General features: G+C 43.7%; 1 protein-coding gene across 1 annotated transcript; it reads right to left on the minus strand.

The window, feature by feature from the left end:
• Positions 1-974: 974 nt before the first annotated feature.
• On the minus strand, positions 975-15137 carry Naa20 (N-alpha-acetyltransferase 20, NatB catalytic subunit). The gene is made up of 6 exons (XM_004840896.3): positions 14992-15137; positions 11513-11537; positions 8546-8636; positions 7769-7904; positions 1665-1810; positions 975-1504 (listed from the first exon to the last, which is right to left on the minus strand). The coding sequence occupies exons 1-6, from the start codon at positions 15042-15044 to the stop codon at positions 1419-1421; spliced, it is 537 nt and encodes a 178-aa protein (XP_004840953.1). The 5' UTR covers positions 15045-15137; the 3' UTR covers positions 975-1418.
• Positions 15138-22757: the final 7620 nt, after the last annotated feature.

The following is a 22757-nucleotide window of genomic DNA, read 5'->3' on the forward strand; positions in this document are numbered from 1 at the left end:
TATGCTGAACAGTAGAGCTTAATGTAGGTGAGAGTGCTAACATACTCGCTAGTCTCATGCTCACGTTCTCCAGCAGAAAAACTCATCTGAAATTTTCTTTAACCTGCCCTGTATTTTTTGCTTCTAAGCACCATTAGTGAGAAAAGGTATTATTAAATATGCAGGTATCTTCATCCAAGGGAGTAAAACGTAAATTGTCTTGAAAATAAGATAGTGTTTGAGGACAGAAGAAAATAGGACTCTTCAGATAACAAATCGTTTTGGCCTCTCTGCTTTAGTTACTGGCCTGGATTCAGGCTTGGGGTGTCAATGGATCTGAATACTGAGTCTGTGGTCAGCGAGGACAATCTGATTTAATATCTTTTGCTAAGTATGCAGAGGTAAGGGGTGGAAACAGTCACTAAATCCCGGTCATCCTAGCATTATCTGTGTATGCTGCATGGCTATGGAAGAGGAAGATCAGTGACCACCCACATTCTCAAAGTCAGGACAAGTGTGTGCCATTGTGAACATAAAGAATTCATTTCTCTCCCATCCCTAACTCTGCCAAAACAAGTCCTTTCTAAAGTAAAAGATGTGAACCATTCCAGGTGCACATTTCTCTTGTTACAGGATACTTTACTACAGGTGTGAAAATACATGATTAGCCTATGTAACTTGTACATGGCTTGCCTTTAAGAATGAGTTCTTTGTCCTCTTTTAAAACAAAAACAAAAAAACTCAAGGTTTTTTGTTTAAGAAAGGCAGGGTTTAAGCAAACTACCATGAGAAGAAAAAACAATTCAGGACTAACAGTATGAAAACAACTGGCAAGAATTTATATGTAGTAAGTTTAAATGTGCTGGGCAGGGATTATTTCAGATGTGCACTTAAAAAATATTCTGTATAGAAACTGAGAAACTACACATCCTAAATGATGACCCTTAATAGTCCTGATTTAGTTGTGCAAATGACCAACAAATGTCCAGAAGACACTCAGTCAGCAATATCTTTTATTAGACATCTTAGATTTATACATTTCATATATGCTTTTAAAGTGTCAATTGACAGTTCAAAACAGAATAAAAATATAAATCTGTATATGCAGCAGTGGCTCTCAGGCACAGAATTTAGGCGGTGGTTGGAGCAAGTCTTTTCCCTGGCACACAGGGGACATTTTGAATGATGACAGTGGAACTGTCCTAGTGACCTACTGGCCTTGACTGAATTTCATTATGGCAAACAGTTTTAATAGATGTGATACTGACAACTGGAAACAAGATTTAAAATAAACTTTATAACCTGTATTTTCTTGAAGTTTTTAAGACCTAAAATGATTACTTTTCTCCTAATCTAAGAGCTCCAAGATCATCCAATGAAAATAATAACGTACATAAACTACCCAGGACATCTATCTGCCTAAGAACCACTGCCCAAGGTTATTCAATGTCTTCAGGCCTCACCGGATGGGGTAACGGGATGATGGATTTCTTCTCCGTGTCCCTGGAAAGTGCTTTTCTCATATCTGTTACAAACCAGGGTTTAAGGTAAGCATCCAAACAGCAGAACATTCTGTGTCAAATTTAAAATGTATAGGAAAAGTCCCCCAAAAGGTTTTATCCCAACTTCCACCCGATTCTAAGGGAAATGTGTTTTAACTTAAGTCAGCTGCAGGTGGTGCTTACCGTAGGCATCCTCATCTGGCTCCCCATTGCTGGCCGAGTAGTACTCTATGACTGTCCGGTACACGCTATAGCCCAGCTGCTTATACATGTTGACTGCAACCTGGTTAGACACTCTGACGAAGAGATCAACGAAAAATCCGCCTTTTCTTTAAAGAGAAGACATGGGAGAACGTCCGAGCCAAAGGAAGTGATAGCTACTTACTTTTATAAAAACACCTGTTTTTTCTTTTGCTTTGAATGGTAGCACAGGGTCTTGCTGCTGACTACATCATAATAGCAACTTTTATTGTTTAGGATTTATGACAATTATTTTGTGATTAAAAAAAAGTTTTTTATGCATTTTTCAAAAGCTGTAATACGTTTTCTTAAAGATGAACCACCAAAACATTTTTTACAATTCCACTAGCTGGTTTTTTAAATGACTCTTTTATGTCAAAGTAATTGTCATGCTCATTTTATGAATGAGTCATAGTATAGATGGGAGAGCTCTGAAAACTGTGCAGCCTTAACCCAGATGCAGGTACCAGATGCTGGTCCTGACCCAGGGCCCCAGGTCTCTGGTTGATGTCATCTGCTTGCTCACCCGGAGGACTCCACATCTGACTCTGGAGACTGCTACCTCCTTGCTTCCTGCTGTGGATTCTCCACATCTTACAGTTGGGATTCTCCTGCTTATGAACTAACAGAATTGGACTTTATGTATTCCTCTGTCATTTGTTTCTTGAAGTCAGTACTGAGTCAGCCTCCTGAGTGGCTGGAGCTTATTCATATTCCATCATACAAACAGACAAAAAATACAGCATGTGTTTAAATTTTTTAAAAAATTACTTCCATGATTCCTCTTCAGTGCCCCCCCCCCCCCACTGCTTCAAACACTTATTGTTCTTGCCACTTTCTGAAGTCATTCTGGAAGTCCTCTTTCCTGAATGTCTTTAGTTGTGCTGTCCTGGCTGCCTCTATGTCCCAAATTAGTTTAAAATGTTTCCTTTTCATGGTCATTTTGACTTTGGGGAAGAGCCAGAAGTTGCATGCTGCCAGATCTGGTGAATGAGGACAGTGTCATGTTTTTAAAGCCTGCTTTTCCATTAGATGGCACTCAGCCCCAGCACTCACCACATTTTTGATCACTTCTCATAAAGACAAAAAGACTTGTAGGGCTGCTTCAGAGTGGCAAAATGGGGTAAATGTTTGAAGTGAGGGGGAATATTTTGAGGGAGATTAATGGCACTGTGTCTTTTACTGTAATTTTTAGATTTAACATTTGCTGTGTTTTTGATTACCCCTTGTACCTGAGTGGCCCACAGTTCCACTGATAAACCTTTCCAGTTTTTCCTACCGCGAACCATGCTGCCACGGACACTTGTGTTAGCATCTCATCTAAGGTCTATGGCTGGGGGGCCACTGCTGTGACAGGGCCACACACACCTTTAGCCTCAGCAGAGGATGCCGACTAGTCTTCCAACCTCTTCTATCAACCTACATCCCACATGGTGGCTGAGTCTCCACTCTTGCAGTAGCAAGGGCTGAGTGTACCAGACATGTTTGTTCTTGCCAATCTGGTGGTATAATGGCATCTCAGTGTGATTTTAATTTCCTTTTTTTTTTTTTTTCAAGTACTATGGATTGAATCCAGGGACTTCAAAGTGAGCTATTTCCCCAGCCCATTTCCTTACTTTGAAACGGGGTCTTACTAAGTCTCTTAACTTGTGCCTGCTGAACTCAAAATTGCAGTCCTCTTGCCTCAGCCTCTCAGTGCACTGGGATTACATGTCTGTGCCTGCCTTGCATTTCTGACCAATGAGGCTGCATATTTTTGTTAACTGACCATTCAAACTTCTCCTCTGTGCAATACTTGTGATCTCTGTTTTCTTGCCAGCTGTAGTTCTCTATGTATTCTGGATATGCAGCAATGGGTATCTTTTCCCAATTTGTGGCATGTCATTATCTTCACGGTATCTTTTGTTGACCAATTGATTTAGGTAAAGCTGATGAGTCTTCCTTTTAGTCAACACCTTTTATGGCCTATTTAAGGAATTCTTTCTACCCTGAGATCTGTGAGACTCTCATATATTACATTCTCAGAGCTTCTGAGTTTTGCACTTCACATCTAGAATTTTCATGCATCTGGAACTGACTTGTGTATGGTAAGTGAAGAGACCTGGGAAATTTCTCCTGTGTGGACAGCCTGCACTGAAAAGACTGTTTCTACATCACAGACCTGCAGGGCCACCAGAGGTGACTGCAATCTGTAAATCCTTGGGCTTGTTTCTCATACTGTGTTCTGCTGGTCTAGACAGCTGCCCACTCCAGCACCAAGGCAATCTCATTCACTACACACTACTGTCTGGAGGAGCAAATCCACTAATTTTGTTGTCCCATGACTATTTTGCCTCTTTTTTGTATGTTTTGGAAACAGCTTAATAAGTTCCACAAAAAATACTTAGGATTTTGATTGCAGTTACATTGCATGTGAGACCAACTGCAAGTTTTGTGAAGATCTCTGATCCACAGAGGGATCTCTCACATACAAAGGCTATTTTAGTGTCCGTCAATAATCGAGTTTCCTAAACATCAGAGGCCTCACACTCTGCTTCTGTGACTTTTCTTAAGCATGTAATTGTTAATGCCACTGCAGGCATCTTTTTCTGAATTTTACTGTTTTTGTACATTAAAATACAATTGATTTTGTACTTGTTATTTTTAATAATTCTAAACATTTACTTATAGAATCCTGTGTACTTTCTATTTGTACAGTCCTATCTGTAAAATATTTCAGGTTTTTGGGTAGTTACTCTCTACTTCCATTTCCTAGTTTGCTAACAGTTTTTATCAAGAATAAATATTGGATTGTATCAAACTTACTGCATTTCACACATTCTCACTGACTTGAACCAGTGGTATACACGTGACTGTCCCACCAGGCAGCTTATACCCACACTGGTGGCACAAATGGATCTAATCATGTTTATTGGCTTTTTTACTAATAAAATTGTAAAAAGCCACCCAATGGGATAGTCATGCATGGTTCAAGCTGCCTGACAGAAAGGCATACGAATTATGGCCTTGCAGTGAATGTGTTAATGAACTAACAATTGCTGTTCAGTCTGAAATTCAAATACCCTTGCTCCTGATGCGTCCTCCTCCTTAGGCATTGCTTAGCCTGTCTTGCCATAGTCCTTATGGGATTTCTGCAGCTGAGATTTATTCACATCTTCCCTTCTTATATTTCTTTTGTCAGGCAGTTTTATCAAGGTTACCTCAGCCTTAAAGCTGCAGAATGTTCCCACATACTTGTTCTTGTATAAAAAGTAACTGTTACGGCTTTGTGTCCCCACAAAGTTTCATGCAGTCGGGGGGGGGGGGGGGGGCTTTTTCAGAAGTCGCTGGAGCTACAGTGTGTGATGCTAAGACCAATCCATGGTGCAATGCTAGGATCGAGGGCTCTAGGATTAAGGATGTGAGTGCTGCCCCGCTCTAAGTAGCCTGGATAAGATTTAAGGGACAGAAAGAGCTGTGGTCGCCCTTTGTTGCTTTGCTACCTTCTGCCCACCATGAACTTTCTCCTTTGTGAGGCCTGTCTGCCATGCCACCCTGCCTTGGAGCCAGCTGATCATGGATTGAAACCTCTACAAACTGTGAGGCAAATAAACCTTTCCCCTCCTTTAACTTTGGGTGTTGGGTATTTTGTCTCAACAATGAGAAAGTAAGACAGTGACCTTACAGTAGTTATTTCCTAAACATTCGCTGAAATTTTCTAGAGAAGACCTGTTTCTTTACATAAAGAGATCTAGCTACTGACTGAAATCCTTTAAGGCTTGCAACCTGTTTTTATATTGCCTTCGAGCTAAGGGTGATTTTTACAGTTTTGAAGATTTAAAAAAAGGAACAAAAGGAGTACACAGTAGACCTTAGGTGGCCTGCAAAGCCTGAATATTTACTCTCTGACCCAGGAAAGGCTTGCTGACCTTTGCTTTATACCCTTAGCCAATTTCTGTTAGGTTCTAGCAGAAAGAAGTGTGTTCAAATTTCCCACTATGGTAACAATTGGTCTGTTGTCCTTGTAGCTTTGTAAGGTTTGGATTTTTTACTTTGAACCTAAGTCAATGGGTACATAAAATTTTTAATTGTTACAAATTCTTGATGGATTAAATGTTTTATCTGTATGCAAGGACCTTCTTTACTCTGGTAATAATTATTCAAATACAATGTAACTATTATTACTATAAGTACACCAAGTTCTTTGGTTAGACTTTGCATGACAATTTAAAATTTTTCTTTACTTCCAATTCTTCTTTGTCTTGAATTTTTGTACATATTTCCTACAAACAATATGGTTGTGACTATCTTAACAGGAGTTGTTAGTCCATTAACATTTACTGTTGTAATTACTGATAATATCTGGATTCATAGCTCTCTTATTTCATACTTTTTGTTTTACCAGCTTAATTTCCCTTTTCTATCTATCAATGTTTATCATTCAGTTTTCTGGGTGCTCTGGAAATTATGTACTATTTACATGCATACAAGCATGTGTGTGTGTATGCTTTATATACGCATTCATACAAGTAAAATAACTTAGAAACCTTAGCAGCTGTCTTAAAATGATGACACTTCAGGGCCGGGGATTTAGCTCAGTAGTGCCACTGCCTGCCCCATAAGTGTAAGGTCCCGAGTTTGATCCCCAGTACCAAAAAAAAAAAAAATGATGATGCTTTAGAATCTGGAAGGGAAGGGGGAAGCAATGGTTTTCTACTCAAAAAGAAAAAATTCACAAATACATTAAATCCTATGTGCAAGATCATAGTAGTTAGAACCCATTTTCTATCTCCCTGTCCACTGTACTCTTTTTCCAACAAGGATGTTACTAATAAGGTATTTAAGCTATATCCTCCTAAAAAATTTTCTCCTTTATTCACTCTAGGGAGAACTTTAGAAAATCATAAAGCTTAGAATTCTTCCTTTTCAGCTAATACCATTCCTTTCCTCTCCTGATGGGCTCACATTGCATGGGGCTCAGTGTCTGTGGCCAGTTACTTGTTTAAAATGCCTTTACTTGATGCACCATGTGGACATCAAGCCCTGGGAGCCCCCTCCTCCACCGTCCTTTCCTAGACTCTGTCAGGGTTTACACTTGAGAGGGAAAGGAAAGGGCAGATTGACAATGGTCAGATGTACACTGTCTCTTCCAAACAGATAGGAGAAAGCTTCTTTCAATTACTGGATAACCTTATATCACATAATGAGGGTGATACAGTAGGTCTCTTATTTTAATGTCACATGGTAGCAGTTCCCAAACTATGCACTAAGGTTCTCCCAACTCAGAGGAGGCACAGGATATGACCTATGTTCAAGGGAAAAAAACAGCAAAACCTTACTTGTCAGATATTGGTAAATGTTAAAGCAGATAACAAATTCAACATTACATCATGCTGCATTCCTTTTTCATGACATAAGATTTTTATGAAGCTGAGTACCTGGCAGTTGGTGTGATTGAAAAACACACAAAGGAGTGCCCCAGGAGTATCAGTGGGACACAGAAGGCAGGTGGTGGTCAGGAAGCTGTTTCCAAGGTCCAGAAGTCATTTGATACCCAACAAGTGTATACATACACTTATACATACTTATTAATGGGTCACCACAACGAAAAATGAAATAAGCACATTTTGTTTCAATGTGTTTGTTTTTTCTAAATGGCTACTAGCGTTAGGCTATAAAAACTGTAAGCTTAAAACTGAACTATTTTCTCTTGTCCTCCGGATACTGTGAACCTCCTGCTTGCATCCCTGGCTGATGTCGACAGAAGCCAGGGCTGCCGCAGTGGCTCAAGCACTAACAGGCTGGCCACAGACACACCTAACCCACCTTACCTGGCCTGCGGGCCTAAAGCAGCGCACACGCATCACTTTCATTTTCCTCATAGCAAACCAGGACCAGTAACACCTGTGACAGAGCTGTGAGGTCTTCTGCAGGCTGAAGGTGAAGTTCCCAGAGTGTAAAACTGGGACAGTCACCCAGCCGGAAGGGGAACCTTATAGACGCTCAGCAGACAGCAATGAGTGGGGAGGGTGTGCAGATCATGGGGTGTGCTAAAAAGCAGATCTCACCTCTCCGAAATCTCCTCCAGTAACTCCATGAGCTTAGCAGCCAAACCAAGGCGCCGAAATTCAGGAGCGACAGACAGAGCTGTAACATGGCCATGCCACTCCTCCCTTGCGACAGAGCCTTCTGCTTTGCCCATGACTGCCAGCAAAAAAAGGCATGACATAGTTAGATACACTGACTACACAGAAACACAGAGCCACTCTTCAGGATGTTTCTATGATGAAGGAAGCTAAGGACAATTAATTTTCAGTATTACTCAGGGCCAGCCAGTGAGAGTTAGTCCTTTTACTTGAAAATTCACTTGCAAATGAAATGGCCACATCCAGTTCTAGGATCAGACTTAAGAAAGGATTTTTTTGAGGTCATACTAAAAATACAACTACTTCTAAAAAACCCAAATCTGTACTTTTTCCAATGTCTGCATTTCATGCGGATTTGTACCTGTAACAAATAATTCACAGGCCAAGGTTTTGCTAGTAATGCTAATTCAATGGATATGCTATAATCTTCGCATGGTGTACCAAATAAACCATCCAGAAATTTAACATAAAAACAGACTGAAAAATTGGGATGACTGAGGTCACAACTGTGACTCACTGTTCATCCCTAGGTCTACCACAATGTCTAAGACAAAGACATCAGTACACTGCTATGTGTTAAGAAAGGAAATAAACTTACTGGCATCAGGCTTATACTTTTAATTCTATAGTCTAAAATAATCAGCCCTGTGTTAGAATATTGTCTTCCTACCCAAAACAGTACAGTGGGAGAATACTCACTGTAGCCCATTAACTCTCCACCAGGGGCCTCTGCAACGATGAAATACTCCGGCCAGTGGGCGAGGTACTGTAAGTAAAAAGGAATCCCATACTATAGTCTGTTAAGAAGTGTGAAAATTAGTAGATGGTAAAAAGTTCATTAAATGGATATTTTGAAATAGTTTCCTTGGGAAAGCTTAAGTTGACCGTGGCAGTACACACCAGAAATCCCACCTACTCAGGAGACTGAGGCAGGAGGACTTTGATTTAAGGCCAGCCTGGGCAATTCAGACCCCTATCTCAAAAATAAAAGGGGCTGGAGATGTAGCTTAGTGGTGGGATGCTTGTCTAGCATGTACAAGCTGTAGGTGCAATCTCTAATACCAAAAAACAAAACCAAAAAGTCTCCAGATATTATTTCTTTAGACCTAGTTCTATATTCACACAACTTCTACAGTCATACCATTATGTGAAATACTTAGGTTGGCACTGATTTTAAACAAAATTGCCTGCACATACCACTTCGAATGTGGGATGGAGATGGCACCATGTAGTTGTAAGTATCCCAAAGCTCTTCTTCAGTCTGCTCCCTCTCGATCATACCGCACATCCTCTCTGTGCAGCGTCTCCTGGCACCCGAGACTTGGGTTCACTGTCCCCTGTACTGAGTGTAAGGTCTGTGCACTAGTGCTTGGCACAAAGCAGTGATATGTTCTTACTTCTGTAACTGTGCTGGGAAGTAATGGCTGGTTCCTACTTAGGCTTCAGCTATGAGGCTGTGAAAGTAACTTCACAAATGAAGTCTTTCCAGAGGTAACTGAACAATTATCAAGTTTTCCCCTCCACTGATTCTAATGCTAAAAAAAGCTGACTTCAGAAGTCCTGTACTAAGAATAACTGCCTAGGGGCTGGAGATTTAGCTCAGTGGTTCCACCACCTGCCTGGCAAGCGCAAGGTCCCAAGTTTGATCCCCAGTACCAAAAAAATAAAAAATAACTGCCTGAATAATTTACTCATCGTTTAACTCTTCCACCTCAGGTTGTCCTCACTGCTAGGTATCCGTTTCCTTACTCCCTCTCAGTGTTAGCTCTCTGGTACACTTTCAGGAGAGGACTCGATCAATCACATTAAAAAGAGTAAGTTCCAGGAAAAGCTCCCCAGTGTTGAGGTCCTCACATTCCTCTGCAGGACAATCATGACTCTGGGGATTCTTCCAACACCACCCTGAACAGGGCAGGCCAGCCAATCTTCTGCCATCCAGCCCGATACAGGTCAACCACCAGGATCAACAGCTTTATTTGCAAATACATACTGCACAATGAGGCCAGCACTCTGCCACTGAGCTATACCCCCAGCCCTCAAATAACCTTTTAAGTCCTTCATGAATACAACTTACTTTATTTAAGTATCTCCTTACTATTGTAAGGTTATTCCAAAATTTTAATTCTCCTGGGATAACTGTGTAATGATGTAACTCAGAGGTTAGCAAACTTCTGCAAAGAGCCAGACAGTGCCTGTCCCAGGCTTTTGGACATACATGGGTCTTGTGGCAACTACTTAAACCCTGAAAGCCACACACAATGTATAAACGAATCAGCATAAATGTACCTCAATAAAATGTAAATGCAAAACAAGCAGTGGGCTATATATTCAGCCTACGGACCTTAGTTTGGTAACCTCTAACATAAACTGCATCCACTGTTATTTTTAGTTTTCAAGAATTGGAATTACTATTACCCTTCCCAAGTGCCTTCCAGAAAGAGCATACCAGCTGATATTTCCACCAGCAATTTAGAAGGCGCCTTACGTCACCAGCACCAACACTGGCCCATTTGTTTTTTTAAATTCTGGATGGCCTGATATATTAATATGCCTTGTTATTTTGGTGTTAGTCTGTCCATTTCCCTCCTCCCATACTAGGAGTTGAACCCAGGCCTTGGCACTGAGATATATCCCCAGCTCCTCACCTTTATGAGTCACAGGCTTGCTAAGTTGCCTAGCTGGTCTCAAACTTCCAATCTTCCTACCTCAGCCTCTCAGAAGTGCTGAGATCACAGCCGTGTACCACCACACCTAGCTGGTCTAGATGTCTTTTGACTGGAGAGACTAAACTCTTATGAACTCTTAATATGTTCATCAGCCTTCACCATGCTCTCTTTTGGGAAATTATTAGTTCCCAGAAGCCCCCACTCACCTGCAAAGAACATGGAGCACACTCCAGAAATCCAGTTTTGGGCTTTAAGCCACAGAAGATGTGGAGATTATCTGTTATTACAGATCAAGCAAGAACACCCTAACTCTCCACACTTCCGTCCACTTTTCTGGTGGCAGTATGGGAGAGACTGCTACTTGTTACCCAAATGCTTTATTCACTTTAGTGCCAAGTCCTAACTTAAAGCTGGAGACATTTCAGGAACCCAGACAGGACCATGCAGGCGAGCAGCAGCAGGCCTGGTCATCCAGACCCAGAAGGGCTATGTGAGGCTTCCCAGAGGTCCCCTTTCATATGGAGGACACCGTCACTGCCTCTGCAGGCTCTGCTACAGACTTGGATGTGAAGTTTGCTCTGCAGCCACCTGAGCAGGAAAGCCAAGACCCCTAGGTAATGGCAGGGTGGTTAAAGCAAAAAGACCTGGCCACCGGCGACTTCATGGAGCCACCACCACCTGTCCTGAACCACTCCACACAAGAGGGAAATAAACTGCCTTGCTGCAGCTGCTGTGCTTCCCACCATACACAGCAGGCTTGGCCAGAGGGCGAGGTGGGTGAGCTTCTATTTGGCTGACCTTTGCGGAGTGCTGTGTGACCAGCCTGCCAGGTACTATAGCATAACTCTTCTCATTCTAAAAGTAAATGCTTTCAATGTTGCTTATGTTGTTTCTCATCTAGAAGTTTTCAAATTTTTCAGTAATCATGTATGCTTTTTCCTTTTGTTTCTCTATTTTCTTTACTCTTAGTAAATCTTTAATGTTTCTGAAAAAAGGATACAGTTTCTGTAAGTGGATCCAAGTTACTGGAAAAAAAAAAAAAGAGAAATGTCAATAGTAAGCAGTGTTCACAAAAACCAGTTTAAATAAGCTTGCTAAAACTAAAAGTAATGTGCTGGAAGGGAACAAAATGTGTTTTAACCACAGCTTTAAACCCAGTGTGGGAGACAAGGAGGATGGTTTCAGCTATGCGGCAGCCACAGTGAGCTGTCACAGCAGCTATAAAGGTGTCTACACATTTTCCTTTAAGTGCTTCTTTACAAGTCATTTTCTAGTTAATAAAGTACATCAGAACCTTCCATGGCAATAAACTGCTAGCAGAACTGGGGACCAAGTAGGTAAGAGTCTCACGCAGACAGACAGAAGGTCATACTCATGTGCCGCCTGTCTCTGGGCTTTCCCTCGCCATTTCTTTTCTTTTCCACCTTCTAACTGTGGGGACTCTCACCTCTTGGCTTTGCTCTCAACCCCGGCATTCCCACCAGACTCCTTCCTATACTCTCCACTGTGTGTGTGTTCCTGGAGGAGGTCCCTCACCTGGCCCTTGACCACCCCAAATCCGCATTTCTGAAATTCATCTCCACCCCAGCCTGCTCCACCCCCTCTTTCCTCTCACTCGATGGAGCCACAATTTTGCCAGGCTCAAAACCAGCTACTCTCAACTTTCTCCTTCCCATTTCCCGTCCAATTTTTCTCTGGGGACCTTTATGATGCCTGACAGCCATGCAACATTTCTCTAGTCCAACAGTTCTCAACCTTTTTGGTTTCAAAACCCCCTTTACACTAAAAAAATTACCACATGTTTGTTTATATGGGTTGTAGCTATTAATATTTTAAAATCTAAAATAGTTATTTAAAAATACATAGTAGATTAATTACATGTTAATATGAATAACTTCACCAAGAAATCACTCAAATTTAAAAGAAATTTGTGACAACAACGGTATTGTTTTAAAGCTTTGCAGCCAGGTGTGGTGGTACACACCTGTAATCCCAGCACTGGGGGGCTGAGGTAGGAGAATAGAGGCCAACCTGAGCTACCTAGTGAGACCCTGTCTCAAAAACCCAAAAAATAAAATAAAGCTGTGCAATGTCTGGCTTAACAGAAGACAGCTGAATTCTTCCATATTTGTTATGCCTGGTGTTCAAAGATCATACATCTGGAAAACTCGGTTGTCCACTTATGGGAGGATGAGGGTTGAAAGGTGGGACACCTTGGCATTATGAAAATAGTTTGCCCTTACACACCTCCAAAAGCGATCATGAGAGTCCACAGAGCCTGGCCCACTGGGACAATTGGTGCTCTCCCACCCTCTTCACCACTTTAGAGCCTGTCTCGCCTGGCCTCACCCACAGGCTGCCCTTGTGTCTCACCTGCTTCCTGCTTTCACAACAGAAAGAAGAAAGTGCTGCCCAAGTCCCACCCTGACCCACCTGGCAAAGCCTCTGCACCAAGGTGCTGCTGCTCATCTGTCACTACTCGTGCAGTCCATCACCATGCAGGACCCTGCTCCTGTGAGTTTCTACCTGCACCTGCACCCTCAGTTTCTGTCTCTTTCCTGGAAGAAATGTCCAGCTCTGACGCACAGCAGCCGTCAGCAGCTCTCCATGCTCTTCCCCACTCTGCCTGAAACGCTCTCTTCCTGGCTGCTGAGACCCCTTATCCATGGGTCTTCCTCCTGCCTCGGTGGGCCATTCAGTCTCCTCTACTGTGGCTCTTGGCTCCCCCGGGTGTATCCTAGCACCTTCTACACTCATTCCATCATTGATGTCGCCTGTCACCATCTCTACAGTGTTGATCCTCAGATTCCCCTTTAGTACACACCTAACCTGAGACCCCGGCCTGGATATGTAATGCAAGAAGCCCAAATCCTAGCTTGGCCACCACAGGGCGAGGCCTGGTGCCTCTTGCTCCCGTACTCCCTTTAGTCCAGCGGGTATCCATACACTTCCTCCCTCCCCTCCCCTCCTCTCTTCAGGGACACCTGCCCTGAACACCAGACCTACAGCTAAATCCCTACCCACTCCCTTCTCCTTACCTAAGCACTAAGGTCTACATGTTGCATTTACCAGTTCTACTTGTTTCCTCTCTAAAATGTAAATTCCCAAGACAACGATTTCTTTCTGACAACTGCTTTATCTCAAGCACTGGCACACAACAGGCACTCAAACATTTCTCCAAGAATAAAACAGATATTAAATTCATTGCAATGCTCTACACCCATTGCTGCTTTCAATTCCTAACCCAATGGATTCTCACTGTTTGCTACAAAATGACCCAAGAAAAGGAGCAAGAAAGTGTGGTTTACTCCTCAAATCACCTCACACTCTACAAGGCTGGCTGGTTAGGAATTTGTTGGCCCTCTGTACCTGTGCATTCTGCCCCTCTACCTTTACACGTACAAACTGTCTTTCCTTGTCATCATTCCCCAAACAACACAGTAACTGGCATTCTAAGTAACCAAGAGGTGACAGAAAGTAACAGGAGGTGTGTAGGTTAAATGCAAATAACATGCCATTATAAAGAAGGGACTTGTGCACCACTGGATTTATGTATACATGGTGGGTCCTAGGACCAATCCCCCAAGGACACCAAAGGGTCTTACAGCTTCAGAGCAGTGGCTCCCAAACAGCTGAGAATCTGCAATTCCAAAATATTCTCTGTGGTCAGGGACCAACTTTTTAAGACCCAGCAGTCTACCAATTTCTTTGGGTAAGAGTCCTCACCCAGGCTCCATCATTTGCAGTAATTCACCTGGGCATGCACTACCTACTTCATCATAAGGAAGAGGGAGGCCAGCACCTCATAGAACTGTGAGGATCAAATGGACACAGGGGCACTCGGGGCAGGTGCAGGTGGCGCGTAGCGAAACAAAAGTCAGGCCCAACAGAAACTGCTCCCCACAGATCCCAACCCCTCAGCACAGAGCCAAAACCCGGCTTCATCTGTTTTTCTGGCTGCTCAGCTACAGAAACCACTTCACGTGCGCGAGTCCCCAGTGTCCGATCACAGGTCCCAAGACCTACGTCCTCTTTCCCGCTCGGTTTCCACCGCGGGTCGCCCCCTCTGCGACGCTGTCCCAGTTCTCAGCCCAAAGCTCTGTCCACTCTCCCGACTGTGAATCGGAACCGCCTGGTCCTTTGTACACTGTGGGCCCAGGCTCTATTGACGGACAGAGGTGCGACAAAGCCACCCTGGCAAAACGACACCTGCTCAATCCAGGTGGTGTCCACAGGAGCTCGCGATGAAATTCTCTCAACTTCTTCAATACTTACACATTTCCGTAAGAATTTCTTTTGTTAAAATGTGTCTGCAAGTCACCGAACTCGCCTAAACCAGGGCTCTGTGCACAGCGTTGCTCGAAGCGGGACCCGACACGGGAGTGGGGAACAGGCGCCCGCTCCCCACCGGCCTCGGTTCAGCACGGGGCTCCGGCCGGCAAGGGAGGGGCTTGGCTGGCTAGGGCGCGCCACACTCACATGTTGTTGAAGCGGAAGAGGTCGTCGCAGGTGAAAGCCCGCAGCGTGGTCATCCTGCAGCCCCCCCGACCCCGAAGCCGGCTCGCCGCGATCCTGCGTCCGCCCCGCCGGAAGTCACCTCGCGCACGGCCTCTAAGGGGCGGGACCTGAAACTACTTCCGAGAAACAAATTGAGCAGCAACGACAACGAACCACGCAGCTCCCTCTGGCGGCAAGAGTCTGGAATTGCCGGCCACTCCTGTAGGGTTCCAGCTCAAAGTCCCCAGGACCACACTTAAAAGCACGAGAATAAAGCTAAAGTTGATTTTAACAATATATTTTAATATTTAATTTAATACTTTGGGCATAACCAAAATATTAACATTTCAATATACCATCAACACAAGAAATATTGATGGAATATTTCATCTTTTTTTCAGTACTAAGTCTTTGAAACCTGTTGTATTTTATATTTGTGTCATGTTTTAATCTGAAAGAAATTGTCATGGGACATTCTTGTTCCGGATTTCGATTTCATAACATGTCTGGTTACAAAGCACATGTTCACATCTGAGTGGTCCCAGCTATGCTGTTTCCAAATAACTGAAGGGAACATCATCTTTTAAATTGAAATTGAAAATAGTTAATATTGCCAGGTGTGGTGGCACACACCTGTAATCCCAGCACTTGGGAGGCTGAGAAGGATGATTGCCTCAAGTTCAAGGCCACCCTGAACAACATAGTGAGACCCTGTCTCAAAAAAAAAAGTTAAAGTTATTAAAAGTTAAGATTTTGGAGCCTGGCATTGTGGCACAAGCCTGTAATCCCAGCGCTCTGAGGCAGAGGATCCCAAATTTAAGCACAGCCTGGGCAAGCAGATACAGGGTGCTTTGGGCCACCGGTTTGCAACCACGGATAGAAACTGTGATCCACAATCATCATTCCGAGTCATAGCCCTGTCCAGTAGCCACAGGGGCAAGATGTGGCAAATGACAAATGAGGAGGAGGAGGACAGCACAGAAGATGTCCTAGAGACACGCTGGGTCTCCCTCCTCAACTCCCCCTGCCGCACACCCCTAAGATTAGCATCTCAGAGGGCACAGGTCAGACCCAGCTGGAGGGCAGAAGGAGTGCGTACAAATAAGAAGAGAGTGGTGCTGTCCTCAGTCCTTCGGACAAGCGCTCACATCCTCTCCCACCTTCTGCTTGCTGCTGGGTCTTCGAAGGGTATAGCCATGGTGCTGCCTCCTTGGGGTTCTCAGAGTGCAGGGAGGAAGTCAGGTCAATGGAGTCTGAGGCATGGTCAAGAGCCTGGGATTGGGATGCAGGGTGCAGGACAGGCAAATTGCCAACTAGGGACCCCCAAACTCAGCTCCACAGTGGCAACATCCTAGCAGCTTACCCCACACACAGGGAGCCTACATGTTCACACTCAAGTTTAGGGGATGTTTACAAATGTGTCTGAGGGCTACTTACACTTTGAAAAATGTGTGCTGTTTTAATGAAAGGGATATGAGAACATCATTAAGAATTTGCAGACAGGTTATGTGGCAGAGGCTTATGATCCCAGTTATTTGGGAGGCTGAGGCAGGATTGCAAGTTCAAGGTCAGCCCTGACAATTTAGCAAGATCAAGTCTCATCAGTGATAGAGGACCCTTAGGTTTAATCCCAGTACCAGGAACAAGGAAGGGGGGGGGAGGGGGAGAGAGAGAGAGAGAGAGAGAGAGAGAGAGAGAGAGAGAGAGAGAGAGAGAGAGAGAAGAAAGGAGGGAGAGGGAGAAGAAAAAGAGAAATTGTAGATTTGTGGAAATGGACAGAGAAAGTAACAGAGCACTCAAAATTCTACCACCCAGGAATAAGCCATGTTTAATCCTGGCAAAGCTTCAAACTTCCCTCTAAGTAGTTTTTATTTGTTTGTTTTTGGGGTGCTGAGAATGGAACCCAGACTTGCATATGCTAGCTAAGCACTGTGCCACAGAGCTACACCCGGCCCAACCTCTCTATGTAGTTAAGGAAAGTGAGAGACTTTTACTTAAAAGAGGCTCAGATTATATATGATAACATTAAATAAGAAGTATTCCTTTAATTTTTCTTGAGTTTAACAGAAGAAAAAATAAGTGAATTAAAACTTAAGAGATCGCCCAGTACACAGAAATAAAGGTACCTAACTTTCTTCTGCAGTTTAAGATATTATAATATATATATATAAAAGATTATTTCAACCTCTTAATGATTTTCATTTTAAGGTTGATATCATATTTTTTAATATAAACAATTTAGGGCACTATTGACTCAGTAATGGACAAGAAACTGATACAGATTTTTTGCCCCCATCTGCCCTGCTCTGGGGATGAGCTATGTTGCTGTGCTGCTGTTACTTTTCAAGATTTAAATATACATAAGCATTACAGTTATTCACCCCAGTTGTTTGGTTTTAAGTCTATAGATGTAGATGTAACACAGTGTTCTCCCATTCCATTTATGTGTGTGTGTGTGTGTGTGTGTGTGTGTGTTACTGGGGATTGAACCCAGGGCTTTTATGCTTCTACATTTTTTATTTTGAAACAGGATCTGGCTAAATTGTCTAGGCTGGGCTCAAATTTGGAATCTGTCTCAGTTACTTTTCTCATTGCTGAAACATAATACCTGGCACTCAAAGGAGGAAAAGGCACTTAAAGGAGGAAAGGTTTATTTGGGCTCACAATTTGTAGAGGTTTCAGTCCATGGTCCGCTAGCTCCAAAGGAGGGTGGTATAGCAGAAGGGCATTGCAGAGAGAAACAGTCCATGGCAGGACAGACAGTAGGCAGCAAAGCAGCAGCAACAGCAACAGCAGCAGTGAGCCTTCCTTTCCCTTTTATCCCATCCAGGCTATAATAAGCCTTTTGGGTGATGCCTCCCACGCTCAGGGTGTGCCTTCCCATTAGCCACACCCAGAACTATGCTAAACCAATCAGTAGAATAATTTAGTTATCCCACACCCTTAATCCCAGTAACACATATCCATGATCCAGCTACCACCCCAAAGCCCCACCTATGAATGCACGAGGTTTTGGAGGGATATCTAGGTACAAACCATAACAGGAGCCTTCTGCCTCAGCCTCCCAGAGTGCTGGAATTACAGGCAAATGCCACCACTCCCAACGTTCACTCTTCACTTTGATTTGTTTATGGATAGCTGGGTTTCTTAGAATTTTTTTCTGTCTTTGCTTTGCTGTTTTCCCTCCAGCCTCCTGAGGGCTGACACCAGTTCCAGAGTGCACTTGTCTGTGAGAACGTGTGCCTAAAACATTGGCTGCACATCCACGGATTCCTCTTCTCTCCCAGAACTTTGTAAGCATCATTACTCCAGTGTTGTCTGGTGTTAAAGTTTCTGGGGAAAAGAGTAAGGTCTTCCCCATTAGTCTGTGTAATGGGTGTTGTTAACTAGAGCACTTCTAGAATAGACCACATTTAATGATGCATACAGTTTAATCTCGGTCATTCGGAGAATTCTAGCAGTTTAATACTGGAAATTCAAATCCAAATCACTCACAGGTAGCTGTAGGAGCCTGAGCTTATTCAGCCTCTCTATGGCAGTTTTTTCTAGGTTTTTTATGGACAGCAAAAGCACCTTCTGAGTCCCCCAGCAAGGGCTCTCTGGGGCAATGAGCCCAAGGTAGGAAGAGTTATGTTCACACCAACCCTACAGGTGAATATATGAGCCAGAATCAAAACACTGAGTCCTGGATGATTTCATTTATGTGAGTGGTTGCTCCGGGCTGGGTTGGGGAGAGTGTGAGGGATCAGCGACATGATCAAATATGTCTGTTAAAATTCACAGAATGCATCCTAGAGAGAGTGGATTTCACTGCATGCAGGCTATGCTTTAATGAGCCTGACTTTAAAAGAATTAACATAGCCTTTACACTGTTTTCGCCACCGCTTCAGTGAATTTCTTTAAAAAGCCCAAATCACATGAAACTCCCAGGAGTCCCACAGTTGTCCATGGTCCTAGCATACACTTTTACTGATTTCCATTTCAGTGTGTTTGATTTTATTTTTACCACGCAGGAAAACACAGTTTCTGTCCCAGCTGCACTTTTTTCCTGCATTGACGATGACTCACTGGACTTATTTATCATTTCACATTGAGTAATTTCTTTTCCTGCTTAGCTGGAAAAAAACGACAAGTTTTTACCACATTTAATCGCAAACTATTTTCCTGCTCATTGAAACAAAACACCACGTGCTGTCTGTAAATAGTGCTGACCCAGATTTGCGGCCGTGGTTGCAAAATCCCACACTTCACCCAGCCAAACAGCTAGCGTCTCATCTGCTGTAGCGATGCTCCTTTTCTGTCAGATTATGTGAAAAGCAGGAAGTTCATGGCAGATACCCATTTTGATAATCCCTGGGTGTGACAAACAGCTCGGGTGCTGGGTGGGAACCTGAGTTATAAATTTTATTTTTCTATAAAATAACTGGACATGATGGATGCATGGACCCTGACTGTCAATATGATCATCTGTCTTCAGTTTTGCTAACTAAGATGTGCAAATCTGTTCACTACTAAAATTAAAAAGTGGAGGTTTCAGTCACATTTAGGAAAATGGATGCACCTTGAGACCACAATGTTAAGTGAAATAAATCAGACACACAAGCTTAAGTATCACATGGCTTCTCTTACACAAGGAACACAAAGTGAAATAAAAGAGAGATAATAGAAAGCAGGGAGACAGATCATTTGCAAAAGGGAAGAGAACCAAGAGATGGAGGGAAGGAAAAGGGGACGTAAGAAGATTCAAGCTGTGTTATGTACATGCACCAACTCCCCATGAGGAATATAATCATGGTGTACTGCAAACATGAGCTAATAAAAATATATAAAAATAAGAACTAGAAGGGGCCAGGGATTTAGCTCAGTGGATCTGCCGCCTGCCTTGCAAGCGCAAGGTCCCAAGTTCGCTCCCCAGTACCAAAAAATAAATAAAAATAAAAAATAGAAACTGTAGCTTTCAATTAAACAAGGCAGGCTATGTACATCTTCCTATCAATACTTCATTAAAATGACAGTCAAAGGAAATTTGAAAAGAATTTTTAAAAATCCAGATATTGGAAGAAGAGAGTCGAGGTAATGGGAGCCACCAACATGATCCTGGATGCTGGAGGATTTATTTCTGGTAGTAGAAAGGAAAGTGCTAAAGGAAGAGCAATGGATGCCAGAGGGCCAGACAGCAGATGTGACTGGAGAGACATGGGAGCCTTGTGCCCCATGTCCGCAGAGCACAGGGTGAAGGGCAGAGGGGACCTCACACCCCTGGAAATGGGGAGTCAAGAGACACTCAGGTTGGCTCCCAGGATGCTGGTGGCTGATGTCTCCCTGTGCTGCAGCCCAGGGGGATACGAACTCCCTTGGGAGCGAACCAGCTGACCTGTGCCCAGACATTCCCTTTTTGTGGCCCCACAATAAAAGAACCAGGGTGCTACATGGGGAGGGCCACTCTTGAAGAAGGCTAGATCCCCACTTTCCATGATATGGAGTCAAAATGGAATGGGCGGTGTTAAAAAAAAGTAAGTAAATATCAGTGTAGGCATGTTTTTAGATGTATGGAAATTATTACTGAAAGACACAGCTGAAGAGGCAGCTTGGGGAAGGCAGCACTGGAGTTGGGCATCTGCCACTTTCCATAGAAGCCTTCTAGTATTTGATTTGGAAAACTGTGTATTCTCCCTCCCCCCTGAAAAAGCAGAGGGCAAATCACGGGACTGAACCAACATCTTCAGCAAATACATTGGATTAAAATCATCTGTTTCATTTTGCAAACTTGATGAGCAAAATGGTCTTATAATTAATAGACCCCAAGGAATGAAACGCCTTCAAAAGGAAGCTGGCTGGCCTCTAAGACAATAACAAAGCTGATGAAGTTCCCACATCCCATGGCAGCATCCCTGAACACCCTTAGCTTGCAAGCTGCTAAACCCAGATGGGAGGGTGCTCCTGCTCACAACCCTTGGAAAAGCTAGTGGAGTCCTGGTGTGTCTTCCTGGACCTCTCCTCATTTCAGACTCTTCCCCAAGCCCCATGGACCCTTCTTTCCTATCAAAGCAAGGAGAATATGATGGTAACCATGATATACAAGCTTATTTTTTGGCCTTTACATTTTAAGCCCTTTGTTGGCAATGTAGGTAATCTGAAGACTTCTTTTTCGTATGTCAGGAGTGTGTTCTTGTTCCCCGTAGGACTGTAAGAGCAGCATGTCCACACATCTGTTTACTCATATCCACTGCACAAGCCCAGTGCCCCACTGCCCCATAGCCCGAGCACCCATGTTTCTCAGTCAAGCTCTCCTGTGCAAACCATGTGGGCACTGTGTTCATCTGCAGGTCCTTGTCCCTTATGTTGTGTTGCTTTGTGCTGCTGGGCCGGAACCCAGGGTCTCCCTAAGCCCAGGCTCTGCCACTGACCCACAGTGCAGCCCTAGTGCAGATTTTGATCCAGTAGGGTCAGGAGAGCCCTGAGGCTCCAAGGAGCTCCCCTCCGGCAGGATGCTTTGTCCACAGACAGTGTTTTCAGCCACAAAACCTTAAACTGTCTGTTAGCTGAGATTCTGAGATTGGGGAGAGTTGTATTTCCCATAGTAATGAAAAGCAGAAACATTCTCCTCTCCTCTATGTTTTGCTTATCCATTTCCTCCTGGTTGGTTAGGGAGCCTTTAGCAGCTTGGTGTCCCTTGCAGCTTTTTCTTTCTTTCAGTCTGTAGTAGATGTATAACTCTGTTTTGCGTACACAATATGGGTTACAGAGAAAGGAAAAGACACTAGAACTGTGACCTTATATACAAACCCATCCTCTCATGACTTGCAGAACTGGCAGAAAATAGGAAGCCTGGACAGAAGACATCATGAAAGTCACACCAAATGCTTTATTTTTAGTAAAGTAGGTTGTTAAGAGTAACCCTGGTCAATGATACAGATGCACACATGAATATCTACATAAATAAGTGAGCATAATAAATAAAAAGAGGAGGAGGTGAGGGAGAGTGTTTGAAACAGTCACAGACTGATGGTTACCCTTTTACTTACATGCTAGTCCCTTTCCGGGAAATCACAGTTTAGACGCTGGTGGAGGCGGAGACGGTTTCTCTCAGGATTGCACTGTGGCCCTTTCAAGGACCCAGAATTATCTCTGCCACCTCTCTTCACTCCTCTCCCCTTTTTTAGAAGAACTCACCCCGTTTTGGTTCCTGGTGATGCTCTTGGCCAGTGGGGGTGCTGGGGCAATGACTGCTCCCAATCCACACCACACGCACACACACACACACACACACACACACACACTTACATGCTTGCACACACAGCCACCACCCTCACCACTGTCAACAGCAACAGCAAATCTAATGAACAGCCTTCACTTGAACAGTCTTCGCTCCCCCCACACTGCAGGTCCCACCCCTGCGTGTTTTCTTAAACCCTGATACTTGGTACTATCTTTCTTCTACTCCACAGGAAACTTGGCAGTAGGCAACGGCATGGAAAGGCAAGCAGAAATAAACCACAGAGGGAAATGTCAAAGCGGTGGCTTATCTGGGATCATCATAACCGGCATGGAAGGGTGCTTGTGGTACTAGGTGCCGTCTTAACTGATGTGGACGAATTCATGCTGGTCTTACGGCACCTCAGTGTGCCGTGTCAGCCAGCTTTGCACCACCATCACACATATCTGAGACTTACAAGGACAGAAGGCAGAAGCTTTCTTTAGGGTTTAGAGGTCCCCTCCAGGATCAGGCGACCTCCTTGCTCTCAGGA

This window comes from Heterocephalus glaber, unplaced genomic scaffold, assembly GCF_053883595.1.
Source record: "Heterocephalus glaber isolate CG9 unplaced genomic scaffold, H.glaber_assembly_v1.0 deba00001532, whole genome shotgun sequence".
Lineage (NCBI taxonomy): Eukaryota > Metazoa > Chordata > Mammalia > Rodentia > Bathyergidae > Heterocephalus > Heterocephalus glaber.

What these genes read in the sequence shown, in the direction of transcription:
- Naa20 (XM_004840896.3), bottom strand. Translation starts at nt 15,044, where the DNA reads ATGACCACGCTGCGGGCTTTCACCTGCGACGACCTCTTCCGCTTCAAC. An exon ending in TGGATCCACTTACAGAAACT is followed by an intron (nt 8,637 to 11,512) that starts GTATCCTTTTTT and finishes AACAGACTATAG; the next exon opens with TATGGGATTCCTTTTTACTT. An exon ending in TGGAGAGTTAATGGGCTACA is followed by an intron (nt 7,905 to 8,545) that starts GTGAGTATTCTC and finishes TTTTGCTGGCAG; the next exon opens with TCATGGGCAAAGCAGAAGGC.